This window comes from Rhodofomes roseus (assembly GCF_022264815.1).
Source record: "Rhodofomes roseus strain CIRM-BRFM 1785 chromosome Unknown C8Q71scaffold_1, whole genome shotgun sequence".
Lineage (NCBI taxonomy): Eukaryota > Fungi > Basidiomycota > Agaricomycetes > Polyporales > Fomitopsidaceae > Rhodofomes > Rhodofomes roseus.
The window spans coordinates 2,176,495-2,199,347 of record NW_025952957.1 but is presented as its reverse complement, the minus strand read 5'-3'; the positions used below and the strand labels follow the sequence as shown (position 1 = coordinate 2,199,347).

At 56.5% G+C, this 22,853-nt stretch overlaps 10 protein-coding genes across 10 annotated transcripts; 6 read left to right on the top strand and 4 right to left on the bottom strand.

Annotated features, from left to right (window-relative positions):
• Positions 1–146: 146 nt before the first annotated feature.
• On the bottom strand, positions 147–619 carry C8Q71DRAFT_852787 (uncharacterized protein; the record flags this gene model as incomplete). Its single annotated transcript, XM_047926855.1, has 3 exons — positions 147–353; positions 417–514; positions 568–619. The coding sequence occupies 3 exons, from the start codon at positions 617–619 to the stop codon at positions 147–149; spliced, it is 357 nt and encodes a 118-aa protein (XP_047785099.1).
• Positions 594–3,895, top strand: C8Q71DRAFT_38669 (VID27 cytoplasmic protein). Its single transcript, XM_047918235.1, has 11 exons — positions 594–878; positions 941–958; positions 1,018–1,108; positions 1,166–1,284; positions 1,336–1,588; positions 1,671–2,154; positions 2,206–2,308; positions 2,360–2,607; positions 2,668–3,293; positions 3,352–3,526; positions 3,583–3,895. Exons 1-11 carry the CDS (start codon positions 677–679, stop codon positions 3,709–3,711), a joined length of 2,448 nt encoding a protein of 815 aa, XP_047785098.1. The 5' UTR covers positions 594–676; the 3' UTR covers positions 3,712–3,895.
• Positions 3,896–4,007: 112 nt separating this feature from the next.
• Positions 4,008–5,310, bottom strand: C8Q71DRAFT_698239 (uncharacterized protein; the record flags this gene model as incomplete). Its single annotated transcript, XM_047920010.1, has 5 exons — positions 4,008–4,063; positions 4,114–4,644; positions 4,722–5,082; positions 5,139–5,182; positions 5,238–5,310. 5 exons carry the CDS (start codon positions 5,308–5,310, stop codon positions 4,008–4,010), a joined length of 1,065 nt encoding a protein of 354 aa, XP_047785097.1.
• A 531-nt stretch (positions 5,311–5,841) lies between these two features.
• On the bottom strand, positions 5,842–7,265 carry C8Q71DRAFT_852784 (DnaJ-domain-containing protein; the record flags this gene model as incomplete). The annotated part of the gene is made up of 9 exons (XM_047926854.1): positions 5,842–6,165; positions 6,221–6,322; positions 6,375–6,536; positions 6,597–6,678; positions 6,731–6,826; positions 6,880–6,976; positions 7,039–7,087; positions 7,137–7,146; positions 7,210–7,265. The coding sequence occupies 9 exons, from the start codon at positions 7,263–7,265 to the stop codon at positions 5,842–5,844; spliced, it is 978 nt and encodes a 325-aa protein (XP_047785096.1).
• A 226-nt stretch (positions 7,266–7,491) lies between these two features.
• C8Q71DRAFT_38588 (uncharacterized protein) lies at positions 7,492–10,112 on the top strand. The gene is made up of 11 exons (XM_047918230.1): positions 7,492–7,732; positions 7,786–7,900; positions 7,953–8,062; positions 8,110–8,564; positions 8,619–8,724; positions 8,773–8,911; positions 8,961–9,165; positions 9,215–9,337; positions 9,388–9,476; positions 9,585–9,993; positions 10,049–10,112. Exons 1-10 carry the CDS (start codon positions 7,634–7,636, stop codon positions 9,953–9,955), a joined length of 1,812 nt encoding a protein of 603 aa, XP_047785095.1. The 5' UTR covers positions 7,492–7,633; the 3' UTR covers positions 9,956–9,993; positions 10,049–10,112.
• Positions 10,113–10,645: 533 nt separating this feature from the next.
• C8Q71DRAFT_732019 (RmlC-like cupin) lies at positions 10,646–12,699 on the top strand. The gene is made up of 7 exons (XM_047922228.1): positions 10,646–11,199; positions 11,253–11,358; positions 11,414–11,595; positions 11,650–11,701; positions 11,752–11,799; positions 11,853–11,932; positions 11,986–12,699. The coding sequence occupies exons 1-7, from the start codon at positions 11,053–11,055 to the stop codon at positions 12,481–12,483; spliced, it is 1,113 nt and encodes a 370-aa protein (XP_047785094.1). The 5' UTR covers positions 10,646–11,052; the 3' UTR covers positions 12,484–12,699.
• A 721-nt stretch (positions 12,700–13,420) lies between these two features.
• Positions 13,421–14,863, top strand: C8Q71DRAFT_852781 (RmlC-like cupin; the record flags this gene model as incomplete). Its single annotated transcript, XM_047926853.1, has 7 exons — positions 13,421–13,570; positions 13,624–13,729; positions 13,784–13,965; positions 14,017–14,068; positions 14,119–14,166; positions 14,222–14,301; positions 14,354–14,863. The coding sequence occupies 7 exons, from the start codon at positions 13,421–13,423 to the stop codon at positions 14,861–14,863; spliced, it is 1,128 nt and encodes a 375-aa protein (XP_047785093.1).
• Positions 14,864–15,371: 508 nt separating this feature from the next.
• C8Q71DRAFT_819801 (uncharacterized protein) lies at positions 15,372–16,957 on the top strand. The gene is made up of 3 exons (XM_047926161.1): positions 15,372–15,819; positions 15,884–16,622; positions 16,676–16,957. The coding sequence occupies exons 1-2, from the start codon at positions 15,503–15,505 to the stop codon at positions 16,584–16,586; spliced, it is 1,020 nt and encodes a 339-aa protein (XP_047785092.1). The 5' UTR covers positions 15,372–15,502; the 3' UTR covers positions 16,587–16,622; positions 16,676–16,957.
• A 604-nt stretch (positions 16,958–17,561) lies between these two features.
• On the bottom strand, positions 17,562–21,141 carry C8Q71DRAFT_852780 (uncharacterized protein; the record flags this gene model as incomplete). The annotated part of the gene is made up of 2 exons (XM_047926852.1): positions 17,562–19,465; positions 19,611–21,141. The coding sequence occupies 2 exons, from the start codon at positions 21,139–21,141 to the stop codon at positions 17,562–17,564; spliced, it is 3,435 nt and encodes a 1,144-aa protein (XP_047785091.1).
• Positions 21,142–21,559: 418 nt separating this feature from the next.
• Positions 21,560–22,624, top strand: C8Q71DRAFT_732002 (uncharacterized protein). Its single transcript, XM_047922227.1, has one exon. It carries the CDS (start codon positions 21,734–21,736, stop codon positions 22,142–22,144), a length of 411 nt encoding a protein of 136 aa, XP_047785090.1. The 5' UTR covers positions 21,560–21,733; the 3' UTR covers positions 22,145–22,624.
• Positions 22,625–22,853: the final 229 nt, after the last annotated feature.

Sequence of the window (22,853 nt, the reverse complement as noted above, 5' to 3'; positions counted from 1 at the left end):
TTGCCTCGTGTATCATTATAGCTCCTCCACATGCCGTGACGTACCGTCTACTCTTGACTATCATGTAATACATAGATGATGCACAGTAATCTGAGCCACGATCCATTCATTGACGGACTGCATTTGCATCGTATGGTGTGGCGAGGTCAGCGTTTCGGTGCCCATAGATCGTACAACTCTTTGTCCGCCGTGTCAAAGCAGGTGACGAGGGTAGGATCGGCGCGGATAGTGATCTTTCTCTTCGGGTTGTCGAAATTTGAGGACAGTGCAGAGGAAGCGGATAAGGGGATGCTCGAGCGGTTGAACACAGAACTCAGGGTTGTGGACGTGGGCGACGCATCACCTGGAGTAGGCTGTGAGGTTACGTGGGTCTGTTGTCACCGAAGTGTATTGCGTAGGAATGAAGTGGAGCACACCTCAGCATCTCCAAAGCGTGATCCAAAGAATCGACTGCGCAAGTTGCTGTCTGTCGTGCCAGGGGTGGACTCGCGCAGTGGCACGCCACCGTAGCGTCCTAGACATCTTCAGACCTTGTGGCGTGTGCGTAGGAATGGCATAAAGACTTACCAGGCGTGGAGGGCAATGGCGAGCTGAGCCTTGGGCTGGGAGAGGAGGACATGACAGTGGTTGACGAGTTACACGAGAGAAAGGGTGGCACTGGCAGCCTCTGATCAGGATGACCGGGACACGCTTCGCGCTGATTGACTTCCGAGCCTCCGTCCTCGATCGCGTGCGTGACGTGACGAAACGCGTCAGATACAGTCACACCGCGAACATCACGCGTCGAGCTTTGCCCTATTCCAGAGTTGCTCTTGTCCCGCGCGCACTATCTCATTCCCTTCTACTCCCATCTACCAGCATGAACATCTTTAGAAGCCGTGAGTCTGTGCCCATTTCTCTGCTTGAACAGTGTGTTTGACAGGTCAAATCTTGCGTCTAGTAATCGGAAGAGTCTGGCGTGAGTATATGCGAGTTGTGTCTGGTGGAGCACTCAGCTAAGCCCCTGTACCCCCGCAGACGATCCCAATGCAGCTGAAGTTGTGAAGATCTCTGAAGGGCAGCTATATCTGGTGCGGTCGGGCACCGTCCGTGGGGCCCGCGAATGCATGTAGGTGCTCTCGACTGGTTTACGCGTATGTCCTGCGACTGAACAACACCTTCACAGATACAATGACGCCATGGCTACCATCCGGCGCGTTGCTTCAGTAGAGCACAATTTCCAGCTTGTGGTCACTCGCGTGTACGAGGAGGGGGATCAAGAGTTGTTGGAGGACGAGGAGGAAAGTAAGTGGCTCTAGACTATCCCGTGGGTTTGAACCTAATGGTTGCTTTTAGCCGATGAGGAGCGGGTTTTCCTGATCAGCGAGGAACTAGAGTTCAAAAGCACAAACAGCGAAGAACACCCGTGCTTCGTCTGGCGCGACCTGGACGGCGATGTCGATGAATTCTATGAATTTGTGGCACCCGGCACCAATGAGCCGACACGGGCCTTCTTCGAAACGTGCATGTATCGCGCGATGTACGAGCGCAAGTACAGAAAGAGCGCCGATGATACCACAGACGCCGAACTCCAAGAATTCATCCGACAGTGAGTGTTGTATTCCATTGTCCGCTTTACAAGGGCAGACCAATAATGTCCTCCGATGCTCGGCTGATCATTGCGTTATTAGACCTCCGTCTGAGCAGGACAAGGGAAAGGCAATCGAATCCGAAGCCCCTCCAGAACCCATACCTGCTGCAGCTTCTGCGATGACATCTCCCAAGACCTCGACAATAACCGTGGATCCCAATGCGCAGATTCTGCTCACTCACCCAGCGGAGCTCCATCTATGGGATCTGGACAAAGGTTTCTTCGTCAAACAAGCTGATGTTAGCGCCACAATCGCGCAGCATACATCCGCTGGACCTTTCGACTACTGGCTGCTCGCGAGCACAGACGAAGGGCCGGCACTGGCTCACAAGATCACGTCCGATATGAACCAGCGATGGGCGGCCAAGATGCTTGCTTTCACGTGGAATAATATCAGTGATACTGGAGCACAGAGCAGTTGGTGCCTCAAGTTCGAGACGCAGGAAGCATACGAGCAGTTCCAGGCGCTGTTCAGTAGGGGTCTGTGGGAATCTCTGAACAACTACTCGTGGGACAAGGCAAAGGTACATGGTCTGCATTTCGCGTATTTCCCGCACCCTGACGTCGTTTTGTAGGTGGAGGAGCGGGCTTACGTGCTGAGCTCGCAAGTACAGGACGTAGAGATGCAGGATGTGGAGGATGAAGAGGATGAAGAAGAGGACGTTGCCAACGAACTTGGTGAGTATGCAGCTACGCATACAGCTAATGGAGGGCTCAATCTCTTGGTAGACAAGAGTGACGAGGAGTCTGAGTCTGAGACTGAACCTGAACCTGAGCCAGAGGAAGACGGTCTGCCACCGCTTCGCAAGGGCGAGCGCAACTCCCAGTTGACAGTTGGTTACAAGGGCGATAGGTCGTATGTCGTCCGAGGCGGAAGCATTGGGGTGTTCGCGCATGCAGGCGATAATCAGGTCAGATACCACGCGACTATCGGCCACCTTGAGACCCCCAAGGGCAAGGAGTTCGCTCCTAAACATGTGCGTATTCTCTGTCTTCTTCCCGAACGGCAGATTTAGACTCAACGTCTTCGAACACAGGTGATGTTGCACGATCAAGACACGAAGATGGTTATGATGAACCCCGGTGCACCAAACTCGCTATTCAGCCTGGACATCGAGCGCGGGAAGATCGTCGAGGAGTGGAAAGTGCACGACGACATCAACGTGAACCACGTCGCGCCCGACAGCAAGTTCGCGCAGATGACGCCGCAGCAGACGATCGTCGGCGCGTCGCACAACGCGCTCTTCCGCATCGACCCGCGCATGTCGGGAAATAAGATGGTCGACAGCCAGTACAAGCAGTATGTCAGCCGGAACCAGTTCTCGGGCGTCGCCACGACCGAGTCCGGAAAGCTCGCCGTCGCGAGCGAGAAGGGCGACATCAGGATGTTCGACTCGATTGGGAAGAACGCGAAGACAGCGCTGCCGCCCCTCGGAGACCCGATCCTTGGTATCGATGTCACGGCGAATGGCCGCTGGATCGTGGCGACGACGAGGACGTACCTCTTGCTCATCGACACGCTCATCGGAGAAGGACGCTATACTGGGCAATTGGGCTTTGACAGGAGCTTCCCTGCGAATGCGAAGCCGATCCCTCGTCGGCTCCAGCTTCGTGCAGAGCATGTTGCGTATATGGACCACAGCGTGTCCTTCAGTCCTGCGAGGTAAGGTTTCTTCTATGGTGCATCATGCCGGGTCTGGTCTGACTTTGATGATATCCAGGTTCAACATGGGCGAAGGGCAGGAAGAGAACGCGATTGTCACGTCGACAGGCCAATACGTTGTTGCCTGGGACTTCGCCAAGGTCAAGAAGGGTCAGCTCGACAAGTACGAGATCAAGAAGTACGAAGACATGGTTGTCCAGGATAACTTCAAGTTCGGTGATGATAAGGAGATTGTGCGTGGTCATTCCCGTTTGATCGTGATCCTCAGAACTCACGCGATGTCATGCAGATCGTCGCATTGGAGAACAACGTCTTGGCAATCAACAAGAAGAATTTGAAGAGACCGACGAGGGCCTCCATCGCGACACCACGGAAGAGCCTCGGTAGTCGGTCAAACATCGTCAATGCGCCCTACTGAGCAGATTCGATTTGGAAGTCAAAGTAACGTCTGAGGGTGAACCCATGTATCCATATGTTTTTGTTTAGCTTTATGACCCTACCCCTTCTCTCGGTCTCGTTGTGTTTTGTCTAACGCGCAGTTGTAGCTTAGGGGTGATACCAGTCTCGGTAATGTAGAACACGAGAAGACAGCGCATATATATAGTTATAGTGGATGAACACTAAGCTGCGACGAGGGCTGTCGCCGGAGAAACCAAAGAGCGATTTGCTACACAATTTGTTTGACTTCTACGCCTGACCCATCTTTTTTCACGTCTACTTGACATCGAGGCAGGTCGTCTCCACGATAATCGCGGTGACGCGGTAGGGGTCTATGGAACATTGTGAGACATAGCTCGCCGATGTGAGTTGCTGTACATACCGACGTTGGAGGCGGGACGCCTGTCCTCGAGGTAGCCGTAGCCCTGAGCACCGACATGCCTGGGAATACGGATAGACGCGCCACGGTTGGCGACACCAGAGCTGAACGTGTGAATGTGGCCGGTCTCGTGGCGACCAGTGAGACGGAGGTCGTTGTCCTCGCCGTACACGGCGATGTGCTCCATGTGGCGCTTGCCCAGCTTCTCGATGGCATCCTCGATGTGCTTCATGCCTCCAGGCTCACGCATCGCCTTGGTGGAGTAGTTAGTGTGGCAGCCAGCGCCGTTCCAGTCGCCCTGGAGGGGCTTGGGGTGGAACGAGACCTTGACGCCCCACTGCTCGGCGATACGGACAAGCAGGTAGCGCGCCATCCAGAGGTGGTCGCCCATGGAGATGCCCTCGCACGGACCAACCTGGAACTCCCACTGGGAGGGCATGACCTCCGCGTTGATACCGGAAATGTTCACACCTGCGTAGAGGCAGGCGCGGTAGTGGGCCTCGATGAGGTCACGGGCGAAGACCTTGCCCGCGCCTGTGTTGGAAGAGCACAGCAAGATCCGTGGTCAGTTCTCACCCATGTCAGAAACCAGCCCCAGAAAGGGAACGTACCGGCACCGCAGTAGTAGGGGCCCTGGGGACCAGGGAAACCACCCTTCGGCCAGCCCAAGGGCGTACCGTCCATGTCGAAGAGCGTGTACTCCTGCTCGAGACCGAACCAGGGGACGAAGTCCTTTGCGAGGTCCATGACCTTCTTAGCGTGGTGGCGGTAGTTGGTCCTGTTGGGGGTGCCGTCGTTGTTGTAGCATTCGGCGAGGACGAGGATGTTGTCGCCGCCACGGAATGGGTCCTTGAAGATGGCGGCGGGGCGGAGGTAGACGTCGGAGTCATTGCCGGGGGACTGGTTCGTCGAGGAACCGTCGAAGTCCCAGATGCGGAGCTGCCCGATGTCGGTCACCTTCTTGGTGACAGTCTGAAGAGCGATGGCGCGTTAGACGAGAGTGCACGCCATTGCGGGGGCCTACATACCGTGGTCTTCGAACGGAGCCCATCATCGCCGTCAATCCAGACGTCTGGGGTGAATGTGAGTCACGTCGAGTCACATAGATGCGCAGTGGATGCGCGTACACTCAGCCTGGATCTTGTCGCCCTGGGGGAGGGCAAGGAAGGGTGCCAGTAGGTCGGGGCGGTAGGCGGACATGTCTACGACGACGAGGAGAGGAGGATGGGGAGATGGAGGAAAGGAGCAAGTGCAGGCGGCTTGGGGCACTGGAGCGGGTTGACGGTTATTTACACGGGCTGTCGGGAGCCAGGAACCCACCTCCGCCTTATCTTCGCGCGCTATCCAATTCGATCTACCATAGATCCTATCCGCCATATCATCTATCCACTCATATTCCCCCAGTTTATTCCCTCGCCCGCCCGCCGGCTGCCCGCCCCTCCCGCCCCATGAGCGCGCCCGCACTGCACCGACCTCGGGGCAACGGTCATGCGGCGCTTCGTTCCATCCTCACCGCCACTTTTCGCTCGCACAATGTGGTCCAGTGGATCGACGAGTCACAGCCCAAGAACGCTTAGCGCGCCAGTCATGGGGCTGGCCCACCGTCAATTTGTGGCTCACTCGTCGCGGCACACGATAACGTCCAGTCCATCAACGACCATGATATTTTGGCCCCCAAGGAGAATAAGATATTCGATGCCAGACTCTGACATGCGAGGCGAGCAGGTGATGTTACCGCTTCTTCACCGCCTTTCGTCTACGTCCGCCAGCCATGGTAGCGGCTGTCCGACTGCCCTTCGTTGACCCAGTCGCCGCGCCGTTCTGGGGCGTCACGGTCCCACTGCCCGGAGCATCTGATCCTGTCGCGGAACCATCCTCGCCGCTGTCATACGCTTCCCCGTTGGTCTGGGCGTTCCCCTTGTCGGATGCAGCCGCTTCCTTGTTCGCGACTTTGCTGTATAGGTCGAAAAGAAGCGTGATGAACCACGTCTTCCTCAGGGATGGCGGTATGGCTGTGTCACTGTTCACGGGATGCAGACTGCCATCGGAATCAAGCTATGTCGGTAGACGAAGGTGAGCAGAGCGAGAGAGAAAACAGTACAAGACCTACGAAGTACACGTCGTTTCCTTCAACCACCATGTCGACCATTTTGCCACCGATGACATTGCCACCCTCGTCCAGTCGCGGTGAACCACCCAGATTGATCTTCACCTGTGTACCGTGTTATGTAACATACTCTTGCCATACCACCCGACGTACTCACCTTCCTCTGGCCTTCAGACGTAGGGACGAGCTTCGCTCCCCATGCCGCGGAGCGCGCCTGTGACACAATAGAGTCGATTCTGCCAAGGTCTCGCTTGTAGTTCAAGGACTGCACGAGGTACTGCAGACCGGAAGAGAGAATCGTCAGGAAGACGACGACAGTCTAGAGCGGACTCGACGTCAGGTACAGCGTCATCCACCGATTCTTCGCAGAGACACGTACGCCTAGCCCGGGCCGGAATCTGGAATAGTAGTATCCTGTTCCCCTCCATCTCGGAACACCGTTCTTGTAGAAGAAGTCGTAACTATCTTGCACGTCATCAGTGATCGCGCATGGGCGACATTGACCCCACGCACCGCTCGCGGCCTTCGGTGCTCCTCAGGATGGCGGATACTACACCGAGCCTCGCGAAGCGTTCGTGGGCATTCTTGTCGCCTGGATTCTTGTCCGGGCTAGCAACGTAATGATGTGAGAGGACAGAGTAATGATGCGGCAACAAACGTACTGGAGCTGTATGCTCTTTTTCCGATAGGCCTTCGCGATCTCAGGAGTGCTGGCAGTTGATGGTACGCCCAGCCAGGAGTAGAATGTGGTCCCCTTCCCTTCACAGAATACCGGATAGTTCAAAGAATGACATCGCTTGTATTTTTGACCGTGTACTGACCTTCGGAGGACTCAACCGCGCTCACGAGGTCGAAGATCTCATGGTCTTCCTACGGCGCTGTTTAGGTACGAAGACCCCGATTGTGCGGAGGTGCATACCTTTGTCCACCTAGTGAAGAAAAGAATGAGCCTTGCCCCCAGGTGAGACCCAAGCTTGTGACGCGACACTCACGCTGCCACGCATGCTACCAAAGTAGCCAGGAGGAGACAAGGCAGTAGTAACCTCATACTGCGTGTCTGAGGGTTTTCCCAGAAACCCCGAGCTTGTCAGTGCTTCAGTCCAGCGAAGTGCTGGAAGAGTGGAAGAGTAAACAGGTGTAAGTTAGCGTAGCAAAAGAGAGGAGACGACGCGCCGGTGAAACGCGATCACGACGCGAGCAGTGCGTGTAAACTCCGCGCGCTCTCATTGGCTGCTTCGGTTGAGCGCCAAACTGTTCGAGCGATCCTCCGCGACCTGGCCGCGACTCCGAGGACCTTAGGCTGGCGGTAGCTTCCTCCTTGCTCGTTTGCCCACCACCCTGCACAGAAACTCGCAAACTCGATTTGACTTGCAGATTCTTTGTTAAGACGCCTTCCAGAGAGAATACTTGTGGTTCATGGCGCCTCGCCGACGTTGTCCCATCTGCGGCTCGAAGCAATGGCACAAGGAGCCTTCGAGCGGACTCATAACATGTAGTGAGGGGCACGTCTTGCAGGTATTTCGACTTCTGAACTTTCTTGACTGAGCTGTTAAAGTATCCGACCTTAGAATTACCGCAATGAGACGAGAGAGGTCACTGAGCTAGGCCCGCACGCTCTGAAGAAGCGCGCGCTGAAGTCGACTAGGAAGAAGAAAGAACGAGAGAGCAAGGCAGACCCGAGGCGTCAGTACCTTCTTGCTCCATATCGCATGTCTGTCTTACGTGCATTATGCAGTCTACCATGGCGAGCGCGCACGGTATCACTACTTCCAGTGTCTACAATTGCTCCTGCGCATGCAAGTCACAGCTCTGACAGGGTTATGGGGACTTCCAGCAGAGTTTGAGGTGAATATATGCGTCATACTGCGCACCTTCTCCTCATACTCTTCCAGATCGTCTGCCGAGACGTATGGGCGTTGCACCTTAGTCTGCTCCCCGTTCCACCTCCAGCAGAACCTCTCTCCGCCACCCAAGCCCAATCAGATACCCCATCTTCCAAGCCAGACCAATCTACACACGACACCTCACCGTCGCGCGAGGGAAGCGGCGACGAAGCCGGTCCCGAGAAGACCGCTGAGCCCGCTAACAGCGAGTCATCCTCGTCGTCGAGCGACGAGGAGGATGACCCGGAGATGGTGGAGCTCATGAGGCAGGCAGAGGAAGCGTCGTCGTCGTCCTCGGAGGATGATGAAGGTGGAGAGGGCGCGCAGAAGAAGGTTCCCGCATCTCGAACGAAAACGAAAACGAAGTTCGGCAGGAAGTACGACTTGCCCGTGAACAACCTCGCGGTGCTGGTGGTGGCTTGTTGGACGTTGCGGCTACCAGCGACTTATATGGACTTTGTGAGGTATGTCGCACGTTCGCAGGCGATAATTTTGACCGGGTCCTTAGGTGTTGGCAGACTGGTTGAGGGATATGATCTACCGTACCTTGACCCCGTCCGACTCCTCCCTGAAAGCCTCACTACTCATCTCACGAAGCATACGAAGAGTGCACTGTCCCCAGAGGTAGGTATCTGGCCTAAGCATCTCCTGACGCGACTGATGTGTCGCCAGCATGCACCATCGGTCATACTTCTACACGGCCTCGCATCTAGGCTTGCCAAACTAATGTACTCCACACATCAAGTGCAGACGCCAGAGATGAATGCAGCGCCAACACTCTGGCGAGCCGTCCGCGCTCTGTGCGGGACACGTGCGTTGCTTCACTGAACTTGTGGGTGTGCATTGACACAGCACTGCAGCGACGCTATATGTGTTGACCAAGAAAGTCGCCCGCGTTCTTTCCGTGCCACTGACCTTACACCGCACGCTCTCGGCGCCTCTCGAACGCGTCAAGAAGAAAGATCCGACATGGCATAAGTTTGACAATGCCGTCCCCGAGGTCTCCTTGATTGCCACCGTGATCGTCGTTCTCAAAATGGTTTACGGGCTAGATGGCAAACCCAGGTCGGCATAGGTAGCATAAGCGACTGTACGGCAGCTGATGTCGAATCAGGTCGCCCAAGAAAAGGAACGATCCTGCATGCTCTCTACCCTGCATCGACGACTTTCTGGGTCGTATCAAGGCTTGCGACGATTCAGCACATGAGCACCATCGGTTCTGTGCTACTTCACAGATGTAAGCCTCTCTGGGTTGGATCTCTTCAGTTGATTTGGACACCGGATCAGGTACGTTCAGGATATGGACAACAACGCCTTGGACGATTACTTGGCTTTCTGCGAGAAGGCGCTGCTACCGCAGGAGGATCGAATAGTAGGTGAGCATGAGGAATGGCATGAGACAATCGCTGCACCATCACATTCCGAGGGCTGGAACGTGATTGTGCAGCAGTCGATCGGGCCACACCTTGATGCATGGCACTAAGGTTTTGTAGAGCGGAACGCAGCGATAACCTTCTTTCCTCTGGACAAGCAGGACAAGGAAAAGCAGGACAACCCTCAATCCCTATCGGCGGAGCCCACCTCTCTGGAAGCCACGCTACGCGTCGATGAGGACGACGACTGCCTGCTCCCTGGGGAGAAACTACCGATTTACAACACCTTCGACGCACTTGGATCTTTACCTGAAGAGTATGACATGGTTATCAGGCGGGCCGCTCATTGGTGCGGTGTCCACGATGATTACGTTGCTGGTGTGGTAGAGAGGTTTGAGCGGCGACTGTTGCGCTGGTGGACCAGGAGGACGGACGGCGAAGGTACAGATTCTGACAACCAGGACGCAGACGGATCAGTGTAACATGCCTCGTTGAGGCTGTACATAGCGAGCAACATCTGGTACGCTGTTCCTGCTCACGTTCAGGTCGTACAACATCTAATTACATAAACTCAGCTCCGGTTGACACAAGTGCCCGCAGGCACACGGCGCCGTCATTGGTCAGGCGGCGTTGTCAGTATCACTACCAGGACGCCTACATGATCGACAGCCGGCGGTCGAACCCATACCTAGCCATCATTTTCCAGGAGCGCTGCGGGAGAATCAAGGTTCGAGCGGGGACTAGGCATGTTCAGGAGGCGTGCAGCGTGCTGCGCTACTACCGGTAATAAGGAAGCACATCCTCCGTGTTTGTTGTGTAGTATTGACAATTTCAAGAGTCGATGCCGACAGCAGCGCTGGAGGGCACGAAGTGCTGTGTGTTTCTGCTCTCCTCATGCTTCTCAATTGTCGGTCATAGGTGGTAACAATACGGGTTATTGTTAGTGCTTCCACTGGATCGGACCGTAGACTCGCGGGGGTCATAACGAGAGGCAGCACAGTGGCCAATGGTAAGTGTTCTAGTAAGTACCTTCTGGGTTTGAGACAGTCGGGTTGTCGAACTACCCGTCGTGCTGTGCAAGGTCGGGTTTCTCGCAGAGTTTCGTCCTCGAGGCCCCGTGCGCCCCGAGTCGTGTTTCACACAGCCCCACACTGCCTGGTGTCTGCATACAATTGGCTCCCGTCGCACCGACTGGCGTTGTAACAATGAGATCGTGACGAACTCCTATCCGAATCTGGATCGGGGTAGCGCGACCTCTTGTAGTAAGTACTACTGATTGCTGTGTACGCGCCCTCGAAAAACGGCGCGCGTGCCGTCACGGGAAGCACGCTAGTGGTAAGTGCTGCTATTCGTCGACCCGGTTGCTCACCGGTTCCATGACAGAAGTCTCACAGGTTTGAGACCATTCCAACTTTGCGATGCGTCCACAGGGGCGACCTTGTTCGCTAGTGTCTCCCACCGGGATCGCCGTTGTATATAATATCTGCGTTAATGTGAGGTGACCTCTATCTACGGTCGCACACCTTCTTCTTTCTTGCTTTCGCAGCCCTTTTGCTTTCTTCCTGGCCTCTTTCACGTCATGTTCTCTTCCTTTCTCCTGCCCATCGCCCTCGCCGCCTCGGTGGTTACGGCTCAGACCACTACGGACGTTAACTCACTGATCGCCGAACTCATTACCGCTCCGAACCACAAGGGTCGTGTTGGCGATCTTCCCAAAGACTCCGATGTATGTTGAGCTCTTCGTCTGCTTGGTTGCCTGTTTTGACAACACCTTTGTAGTTCGTCTTCGACTTCGCTAATCCCCCGGCTGCTGGTGTGACCACAGGTGCCGGTGGGCACCTTGTCCTCGCGTCTGTCGCCGACTTCCCAGCGCTGGTTGGTAATGGTATGTGGCTTGTACTCTACCATGGGTCCTGGAGTAACTGAGTTCTGACTCTAAGGTATTGCCATTGCCGCCGGTTTCCTTGGGCCATGCGGGATGAACACTCCCCATACACACCCGAGAGCAACCGAGTTCCTCTATCTAGTCAACGGGTCGCTCACGAACGGAATGATCACGGAAACGGGCTCTCGCTTTATCATCAACAATATCACGTCTGATCAAGCGATGCTCCTGCCCCAGGTTTGCCTGATATTTGCGTTGAGTACAGACCACACGATGCTGATAACGGCGTAGGGCTCTATCCACTTCCAGTTCAACGACAACTGCGAGACTGTACACTTCGTTTGTACGTGTGATGCCTTTGTATCCGTCACATGCATCTCACGTCTCCTGCAGCCGCTCTGAACTCGGCTGACCCCGGTGTACTCTTGGCTGCGCAAGGGCGTAAGTGTTGACTTAGACGTGCCTTCAGGTCACCGTTAACGTTCCATTTCTAGTGTTTGGCTTGCCTCCGTCTATCGTTGCTGCGTCACTCGGTCAGCTGGGTGTCGAGGAGGTGGCTGGCATTGCGACTATCGTAAGTGTCACCTGTACTCGGTAGTTGGTGCCCAGGATTGATGTCCGTTGCAGATTCCTGATGACATCGCCTTTGGCTCGCAAGAATGTCTGGCGCGGTGCGGCATCAACCCCGGTCAGCAGCCTACGAAAGAGCAGGTCCCTCGTGTCTCCGGCAATGCTCTTCCTTCGGCCATCATGACTGCTAGTGCATGGACCCCATCGGCGACAACGCCCTACACGAACCAGAGCTCGAACCAGAGCCGGAGCGTCCTCGGAGCAATCGCCGACTCGTCTTCGGGTTCGTCAGGCTCGTCCTCCAAGATGCAACCAGTTGAGATCGCGCTTATCGCTGTCGTGGGTGTCATGGGCGCGGGTTACCTCGTCATTGCGGCCATCTTCTTCATGCGCCGCAGGAGCAGCGCAAAGCAAAACCGCACCTATACTCGTCCTCCCATGAAAGGCCGCGCCCTCGTCCCCACTCTCGACAGCGAGGTCCCTGACGTCTCTGACGACAAGCCTTACGACCCGGCTGATTCGCAGCAGTCGTTCTACAACCATCTCCACGCATGATTACTCTTCCGAGTCGTTCGTTCTAGTTGTTGAGTCACGGCTATGACGTGTTGGGCCTTTGGGGTATCCTTGTTGATTGGTAGTATGGCTAACGGACAAATACCTTTTTGTAGCCGTATCATTACCTTCTAGAACTAATTTATATTCTACGTCTGTCTTTCGCAGCCATGACAATCAAATTGTATGGGATCGCGAGCTGATAATGAGCGATTTGCCGCATGTTTCAGAAGACTATTGACTCTGAGGCATGTCTCGACAGAAAGGCCGGGTCTCACTGGACAATAACCTTTCCATTGTGATTGGTCAAAATGGCATCGATCGTATCTCAATTGTCGACACAACTTGCAGTGAAACGCGTCGGCGTTCCAAACCTGTCATGGGAGCCTGCGCTCCAAGACAGCCTTCTCTTTCTCTGGAAATGAGAACGTCGACTGCGCCCGACTTGTAATCGAAGAGCTGAGCGTCCAACCTCAGAATGAAGTCAGGGTATGTCGGGCTTCAATACTACGCACAGTACCCACGAAACATGTTTCGGACAGCCAAGCAGACCGAAAATACCGTGACGTAGGCGGTCAATGCATGACAAAATATCTCATCCTTCACCGAGCACTGACCGAGACCGAGCGTAGCTGACCTCCCCGGGGGCTGTGTCTGCGCGTGTAGTACTCCACCCCAACAGGCTAGCCCTGTAGGTCGCCCGGGAGTCAGTGGTTCATGTATGTGCTTGAACCCAATAATAGCATGCCTGTACAGAAGACATCACAGACAAACCACAATGCACATTGGACGTAGGAACAATACTCATTAAGGCGCTGGCACTATAAAATGAGGTGAGACGGCCTGCAGGTTGCTAGTGTGGCATCGGCTGCTCAAGAGGGTCCCCAGGCACTCAAAAACAGCATCCTACCTTCGCCTACTAATCGCCAACACTTTCGCTATGTTGTCGCCTTTCATCGTTTCGCTGATCCTTGCGATTGCACCGGGGGTTATTGCTCAGAATACGACGAACACGACATCTTTAATTGAAGAGCTCATCGTAGCCCCCGATCATGTCGGCCGTGTTGCTGACCTTCCGAAGGACTCTGAGGTAAGCTCCACGATATTTGGTATGATAATGATGCTGACTTGAACGCCATACAGTTCGTCTTCGACTTCTTGAAACCCCCGGCAGCCAGTGTTGTCCAAGGTGCCGCTGGACATCTCGTACTGGCATCGGTTGCCGCTTTCCCTGCCCTGGTTGGTAACGGTGAGTTGCATCGCCTGTTTTGTAGCACATTGCTTACTGACACGCCACTACCAGGTGTTGCACTACTGGCAGGGTTCCTCGGGCCTTGCGGAATGAACACGCCACATACCCATCCGCGCGCAACCGAGTTTTTGTACCTGGTCAACGGTACCTTGCAGAACGGCATGATCACCGAGACCGGGTCACGATTCGTCGTCAATAACATAACGGCAGGCCAGGGAATGCTTCTGCCTCAGGTAAGAACAACGTACGCTGGATCGTACGAGTCATTGATAGTATTTTTGCAGGGTTCCATCCACTTCCAGTTCAATGATAACTGCGAACCTGTTCAATTCGTTTGTGAGTACTTCCCGGGAAGAGTAGCCGTCACCGTCTAATATTCACAACAGCGGCACTGAACTCGGAGGACCCTGGCACCTTGCTCGCTGCGCAGGGCTGTAAGTTTGATTAGCATCATGCTGAGAATCACGGAGCTCACAATGACGCACACAGTGTTTGGCTTGCCTGCTGCTATCGTGGCTGCAACTCTGGGAGAGATCGGCGTCGAAGAAGTAGCCAGTCTTGCAGAGATGGTGAGTATTGTGTAGTTTCCTGATCGTTGAGTGAAAGTACTCAAAACAGTAGATTCCAGATGACGTAGCTTATGGATCCCAGGAATGCCTGACGCGTTGCGGCATCTCTGTCGGCCCAGGTGCACAACCGACCAACGAGCAAGTGCCCAGGGTTTCGGGGAACACTCTTCCTTCCGAGTCGGTCAGCGCGTCGACCACAACGGCGAAGTCGACAGCGAAAGCCGAAGTGACGAACCAGAGCCGTGATCTCCTCGGTGGACTTGCTTCTGACGACGAGTCGGAGCAGCCGGTTGTCTTGGGAGATATCTCATACAACTCCGAGAAGGGCTCGGGGGACCACGCTGCCTTGACTGCACTGGTCATACTCGTCATGGCCATGGGATCCGGTTACATCAGCCTCGCAGTTCTCTTCTATGTGCGTCGCAATAAGGCTGCCAAGGCTCATGGGCGCGGTCCCGCATGGGCCACTTCCGAGGCGATGGAAACTGCGGCACTGACGTCTCCCCTCGAGAAGTACGGCAAAGATGAAGAGTCGTATCGTTTTGCTGGCAAATCTTCATGAACTTCGACTACTGGGATCCGAGGTGCAGTACGGGTACGGTCATGCGGCGTACGCCTGATTGCCAACGGACTCCAGAGTGTACGATTATTTGAACTTGCGTACATCTTCAATGGGAAGATAGTTCCTTGTTACTGATGAGCGTATTTATTGTTGTAATCTACCACAGCCTGTGGAAGACGGTACTTACTGATGATTGTGTGAATGTAGACTCTTGCTGGCGAAAGCTGGCGACTCCCATGATATGCAGTCCGTCATTGCCATCAGATCTCAGATTTCTAACCACGCATTCTGCCGAGCGCCACAAACTGTACCGAAAGGACTCCCCACAATGTATTCAAAAGCTACAATTCAACTCAATACAGATCAAGAATAGTCTGTAGCACTCAGTAGAACATGAATTTAGTGAGGGGAGGCACGAATCGGAACAAGACTTTCGGCCAGACTAGCTTACGTAAGCAGACCGGGCCTTGGCAACAGCCACCTCAAACGGAAATCGAACTGTGGCCTTCCGGCGTACCATACACGCTTCAGCTTCAAAGAGCTTCAACCCTCATCTCGTGCATATCCTCTCGAGGGCAGCACTGACACAAGGATAGAAGTCTCAACAGTCGACGCGGCATCGAATACAAGCGGGACGAAATGGGCGACAATGGCACGCCTGCGCCGCCAATGCCACTGGCATGGTCGCGGTCTAGTGGTACAAGTGGCCCAAGCTTGGAACCCTGCCGGCGTGGCGAGCCGTGGTTTGACGATGGGAACATCATTCTCCAGGCAGGCGATACCATGTTCAAAGTTCACATGGGGGTGCTAGCGAAGCACTCGTTGGTTTTCAAGGACCTTTCCACGATTCCTCAACCAGTCGATGCGCAAAATCACGGAGATACCCCGATCGCCGAGTTGCATGACCACCCCAAGGAACTCGCTCGCCTTCTGGATGCTTTCTATTGCGGTCCCATGTGCGTATTGGCATGAGGTCTGATTGATCAGGAGCGAATATTGACTTGTACATCGAACTTGTAGCTTCCTGCGAAACGAGATGCCAGACTTTGCGTCTGTCACATCTCTCCTCCGTATCGGACATAAGTATACTGCAGAGAGCCTCTGCGAGGACTGTCTCGGACGCCTCCGAAAAGCCTTTCCACTTCGGAGCGCATTTCCGTATCCCTTCAGAACCTGCGAAGTTACCGACCACTTACCAGGTTTCGTGCTTGAAGATGCCATTGAGGTCGTCAATCTAGCTCGTCTTATCTGTGCGGCCGATTTACTCCCAGCGGCACTGTACGTGTGCTGCCAACTGGACCATCGCACTCTACTACATCGATTGTCCCCCTTCCGCGTCAACGGCACAGACCGCGGCCTTTCCTTGGATGATCTCGAGCGTTGCCTGGACGGGAGGGTGCAGCTCTGCCGTATATATGCGGAGATGTCGATGAAGCTCTTTGGTCCGCACGATCCTACAACAAATCGTTGCTGCACGGCCAAACAGGCATGCCCTACCAACAAAGCGCGAATGCTAGAGTCGTTCGCGTGGCCGTCGTCGGCGTGCACTGCGGACGTAATGGACGGTCATCTGAACCTTTGGATGGTCATTGAAAGAGCAAAAGTGTGCGAGTCTTGCGAGGCGGCTATGCACGATACACACGGGAAGGTTCAGAAAGCGGTTTGGAAGGCCCTACCGACATTATTACGTTTGGAGGGAGTCGTGGAGACTGAGGCTCGATGACTCGGGCATGATGACTCTGAGGAAAATTCGGACGAAGTGAGTAGCCCTTTAACGTAGGAGCGACGACAGGTATCTAACCTTGCTCCCAGGTCGTGGCGATCTCGGCCAGAAACGCTTGCTAGCCTTGACTAAGTCACATCGGCATCATACAACCGTGAGCGGGTCAGAGTTGGGTCAGCGGCTTGATACTCTGGCCGCAGCGTTGGTATGGGCGTGTGTCAGTGTCAAGTCCCCCACCGATGAACGTGGACCGCTTGCATGTAAATGCATACTTGACACCCGTGGCCCGCACGACGCCTTGCTATAAATTAGACAATGGCGTCCATTGAATGCTTCAGCGCATCCATGACCCACCTCACGTACTCTATCGTTCGTTAAGTTCTATCTGGACTCTCATTTTGACCGGGAAATTGTACCTAGCACAACAGACCTCCCAATATACTACCCACAACTTTGATGCTCTGCTATGCCGCGTCCGTCCAGAGATATCGTATAGCACTACAGTAGGAAGAACCCATAGGACGCCAAGAACAGGAAGGCCCGCAGGTATTAGACTTAAGTGAATGAGAGAGACGTGAAGAGGAAGTCCATGGATGTAAACGACATGCTATGAAGTACGGAGGTATATATAGTCTGTCGGACAATGTATGTAGTGGAGAATACGAACGATGCAAGTGAGATGGGTGGTGTACACTGCATGGAGTGGACGCGCAGAAGTCCGTGAGCACGAGCGTAACGGAGGTTACTACTGTTGATGCAGTGGAACGATGATGGAAGGCATGAGGGGATCAGGTCGAGAAAGAGCGAGCGAGAGAACGGAGGGGCGGGATAAGGAGCGGCGTCCCGGGTAGCGGATAGCAAGGGCGAATAGAAGAGTAAAGTACTGTACAGTCAAGCAACCTCGATGTCGCAGAGAACCCGAGGAGAAGTATTATATCACCATCCGCGTACAGGATGTTGGGCTTTGGGGGATGGTCATGAGATGATCGTCTGTCGTCTCTGCTGCGCAGGTCGGCTCAAGATCTGGAAACCAGAGACCGGTCGAGAAGTCCGGTCGACGACGATGGCAGGCGGCGACGATGGCGAGGCGGGCGAGGGCATCGAAGAAGAGTGGTACGGTTGGGGACGCGAAGACCTTGAACTCGGACTCGGCACAGGCGGTACCTTGCTCGCGCGGCGGTCCTCGCGGTTCCTGTGATCCCTGCTAGGTTCGCCGCGTTCGCTGCGTGTAGCAGTGACCGGTGGTGCTTGCAGGTTGCTTCGGCGATGCAGGTCCATGTCGGCACTCGAGCGACGATGATGGCTGTAGTCCACCGGGCGCGAAGACGACGGCGACGGCAACGGCGCCGGCGGGTAGTGCTGGCTGGCCCGCACTGCACTCTGACCAGAGCTCGGCGGGAACGAAGCCTTCTGCTCACGGGCGACCGTCGGACTTGAGCTATGCGAGCGCGGCTCCGACCGCTCCTTGCTGTGATGCCGTGGCGTAGGTGGTGTCGGGCTCGAGCTGTGGCTTCTGCGCTGGCCGCTGCTCGCGCTGCTGTCGCGATGGCTGTTCTGGCTCGGTGGGCGGTACCCGAACTGCTGCATGACGAACGGCGGGGTGGGCGGGAGCAATGGCTCCATGCCCATCTGCATGGGAGACATGGGGTAGCCATGGACAGGGACAGCGACGGGGACAGCCATCGGCACGGCCATCATCGGGACCCCCATCATGCTCATCCGGTTCATCTGCATGTTCATATTCATGTTCATGTTCATGTTCGGCGACATGCCCATCATCGGACTCGTCATCCACATCTGCGACGACGGCGACGACACGCCCGGGTTCGGATTCGAGGACGTCCGGTCGCGCCCGCCGAGGCTGCTATCTGCCATCGAAGAGCGGTTGGCCGCGCCCCGACTGGAACTCGCACTCCTGTCGCGAGGCCGCACGTCAGGCGCGGAAGTCGACCGTGAGCCTGAAGCAAGGGCCGCAGGGTGGGGAGGGGCGAGATGTGAATGGGCTGAAGAGCCCCGCTGGCTGCCGCTCCCGCTGCCACTAGGTGCAGGCGACGCATTCCGAATGCTCGGGCTCGTCGGCAGCGGCGGGACCGGTGGCGGATCCCTCGACACGTCCCTCGTGCGACTGACGCTGCTGCGAGCCTGGCTCGACTCGCTGCCTCTCCGCTGGTCATAGACAGGCCTCGGATACGTTTCCGCCTTTTCCCGCTCCCTACCTCTCGCTGCGAGCGCCGACGATGACGCTGCGCCAGCACCGATGGTCACGTCCACAGCGCTCCCACTCATGCTCAGTTGCGGGGAAACGAATTTGGTGCTCTCACGCCGCGACCTTGCAGCGATGACCTCCTCCTGGTACATCCGCCGCCGTCGTTCCTCGTCTTCCCTACGGCGCTCCGCTCGGATACGCGCCTCCTCCTCGGCCTTCGCCTGCGCAGCGCGCCGTTGGACCTCCTCGGCCTGCGCACGCCGTGCCCGCTCGGCAGCAAGGAAGCGCTGCTTCTCGAGACGCTGTTGCTTGATGCGCTGGACATAACCGAGAGGAATGGTGTCCTTGCGCTTCTGGCGGTCGTTCTCCGAAGCGTCCGAGTCCGACGTCGACTCGTCAGAGTCCTTGCCTTTCGTCGACGGCGCGAAGCGGACGGCAGGCCGAGGGCTGTCCTGCTTCTGTTGCGGCCTAGGCGAGGTGGCTTGGAGGGTGACAGTGGCAGTCGACGTGCTGGTGCTGGGCGTTGGCGACGTTGACGATGTGCTGGAGCCAGAGATCGATGACGGCTTGACGGGAGAGTAGGGGTTGGGAAGGAGCATATTTGACTCCATGCGAAGAGGAGACGGCATTGCCTTGTATGGCTGCTGGCGTTGTTGAGAGGAGGAGAGGATGCCTAAGAGCATACGGAGATGAGATTGTCAGCACTCCTGCCGGGCGAGAGGTGGGAGAATAGATAGGGAAGACATCGAAGGTCCAGTGCACAAAGAACCGACGGCGTACTGTATTGTCAAGCAACAGGCGACTGAAACGAGGCTCACCTGATGGCTGCTGGGGCGATGAGCCCGGCGTTCTCGAACCCGCGTCTCCTTTCACGCCCTCCTTCACATCGTTGGCATTGCCTGCCGCTGCGCCTGTGAGCAGGGTCCCAGTGGGCGTCGGCGGTCCACTCGACGTCGGGCTGGATGTCACGCTTGACGACGTCAGCGAGAGAGGCGGTGTGAGCTGCGGCGGCGAGCTGTCCATGGTCAGCTTTCGCTCGAAGTCGATCAGCTCGCCCAGCCCACCCACGCCGACGTCCACGTTCAGTGCGGGGGCCGCGTGTAAGTCCTGTGACAACCTCCGGGGGAATTCGATGGAAGCGGGGATCTCCTGCGCCTTCGGGAGCTCCAAGGTTGGGCTGGTGGTCAGCGTGAAGGTAACCTCGGTGGCAGCGTCTGTTTCTGCGTCTGCGGTGACCGTCATATCCTCGGCGAAATCGTCGTAGAGGCCTGCCAAGTTCTCAAGATGCTCACTGAACTCGAGCGCAGCAACGCCCAATATAGTTCCAGACACGGGCACGCACACAATGCCCTCCATATCAGGCTCGCACTCTTCTCCTTGTTCTGCGGGCCGGTACACAGCAAGCCGATCTTCGAAGCATGGGCGGTCGACCCATCGCCGCAGGCCCTCGCTCCGCGCGCATACACGACCACTGACGGCATTGTCGTCCAGATGGAGATGGGGACCCTTTGGCTGCGGCTGGTACTTGCCGGCGAAACGCTGAAGAGTCTGCTCGTCGGCACGACTGGGGTGTGAGAGGCGTGCCAGGACACGATTCTGGAAGAGCTGTGTCCGAAGGGAGCCTGTCATTAATGACGAGACCTGGGAGTGAGTGTTGCAGGAACGCGGGAAGAGCGGGCTGTTGGCGATATGCAGGAGGGGCGGGGGCGAGAAGGGGTGCGAGAGACCATTGTTCGCGAGTGCCCTGGTGTAGTCTACGGCAGACAGCGGCCTTGCGGGTGACGGGGTCGTCATGGCCGGTTGTAAGACGCGAGTGCGCGACGAGAGGACTGTTGGGGTGTGCGTACTGCTTCGAGAAAACTCACTGCCGGAGGACTCGTCGTCCGAGTCATGCTCGACCTGTGCGAGCGGGCGCGCAGGTGTCAGTCCAAGACGAGCTGCATGAAGACTGTCTATCCCGGAGGTCTGCGGGACAATGAGACTCGCCTGTACGTGAACAGCCGTCTGCGTCGGAGGTGCGGCGTCGGTCTGGAAGAGGAAGGTCTTTGCTCTCACGAAGCTGCGCGCATCGTCGTCCGGCGTACTGGGCCCGGCGCTGGAGGAAGACGAAGACGAGGGGTGATCGCCATCCAAGGTAATCAGGGGGCCAGCGGGCGGCTGCGCACGGCGAGAAAGCGAGCGAAAGAAGCTGGATTTGGGACGCGACAGAGTCGTTTGCTTTGTCTGGTGCGTGTCGTCGCGGGGGTTGTCGTCGCGAGCGGTAGACGCGTCGTCGCCCTGGGAGGAGGCGATGTCGGAGTGGCCTGAGCGGTGGCGGGAGCCAAAGACAGCAGCGAGACGACGTTTCATCTGCGCGTGTCGTCGAGTCGGATGAAGAGCGACGAAGGAAGCGACGAGCGAGCCTGAAGAGGGCGAGAAGGTGGATGAGGAATCAGGCCGACGTGAGCATAAGCGGTGTTCGGCCGGAAGAGAGAAGGCTGGACCGAGACCGAATATGGATCGAGACCAGGCGTTGCAGCGTCGGGGATGACGGGGGGAAGAACAGCGTGGAATCGGCGGGAGGGAGGAGGGGCGAGCGACGGGGTGGATGGTGGCCGACGGTGGCAAAGAGGGCAGACGGCTGTGGGCGAGCTCGTCTGGCTCTTTCCGGAACACACATGGGCGCTGCCAGATGCCCGGCCAGCGATGCCTCGCGTTTCCCCAGCCACGTGCTTCGGCAGCCCGTCCGCCAATCAGACCCGCGCCTTCCCCGCATTCGATCCTGCGACAGCCACCCGCGCGTCCACCGCCTGAGCCTCCCTCGCCCGTCCCCTCGCCGCCCGCCCTCGTCCGAGTCGTCGTCCCTCCCCACCCTCCAGCAGTCCCGCACGCCAAGGCATCTCGCTGCGTATGCTCCGTGCGCGTTGAACGATTTCCCCCAAGGCGTGCATATGCATCTCGCATGTGCCAGCATGATCACCTGTGGCCGTTTCCCATGCTGCCGACCCGGCTCCAGGTCTATCTTTTGCTCTCCTCTCCTCCGGCCCTCCTATGCTCCCTACGTACCGCACTCCTAGTCTGCCTGCCCCACCGTATGCTATACATGGGTTCGCTTCTAGGTGCGGGGACGCGGTGCTATAGCCCTCCGCTCCTTCTCGCAGTTCCACACACAAAAATATACGCGTCGGTGGCAGCACAAGGAGTCTGTTCGCCGTTGACATCCCCATCACTTCAACATCTGAATTCGCCCCGCCTGAGACTTTCCGCCCCGTTTTCTCATCGCGAGCCCGCACGATGCGATGGTGCGCGCGACGCTCTTGGCCGTGCATTCGCCATCTACGTTCATCAACACGCATCCTCACCGCATCGTTAGCAGTTCGTTAGTGCGCTCTTCGTGCTCCCCTTCAGGCCTAGCGCCGACAGGTGCCTTGGCCCTCCGACGTCCGTGCCCGAACACCATCCGCGCGTTCTTCTGCAAACTCAGATCTCATTCAACCCCCTTCGCATCTGCCTCGGTCCGCACCTCTCCCATTCCCCGGTTCGATTGGCCCGGGGCCCGGGACACTGGCTTCGACCCTCCCGCGCCACCTTCGGCATCCACGATTTCGACGATTTCAACAGACCCACCATGCGTACTGCCGTTACGTGTGTACGGTGTGCCCTTGCTGCATGCAGGATCTCTTCGGCCTCTGTACGCCCGCTAGAGCTGCATTCGCGCTTCGCAATACATTTACCCTTCCCAGTCTGCGTCATGCCTGGTACGCAATCATACCGAAAACGCTGGAATGTTTGTTTATCGATGACGCGACTAATCGAACTGTGTCTTGTGTGAAACGCAGTGCGTCATGTTGGCACGTATCGTGCCGCTGATGCGCCGCCGTTGCGTTGGGCTGCGCCCAGTGCAACCTCACGCCGGTGCCGTAGACCGTTACCCTACTCACTGTCATCGTCGCTTTAGCCTTATGGTATGTTCTTCTCAACCCTCTATCTGGCAGATATGTTCGCAGCATCTACTAGTGGCTCTAGCACCACAAACAAATTCGGCTCCAGCTTCAGCCAGCACAGCGCGGTCAGGGGCCGCC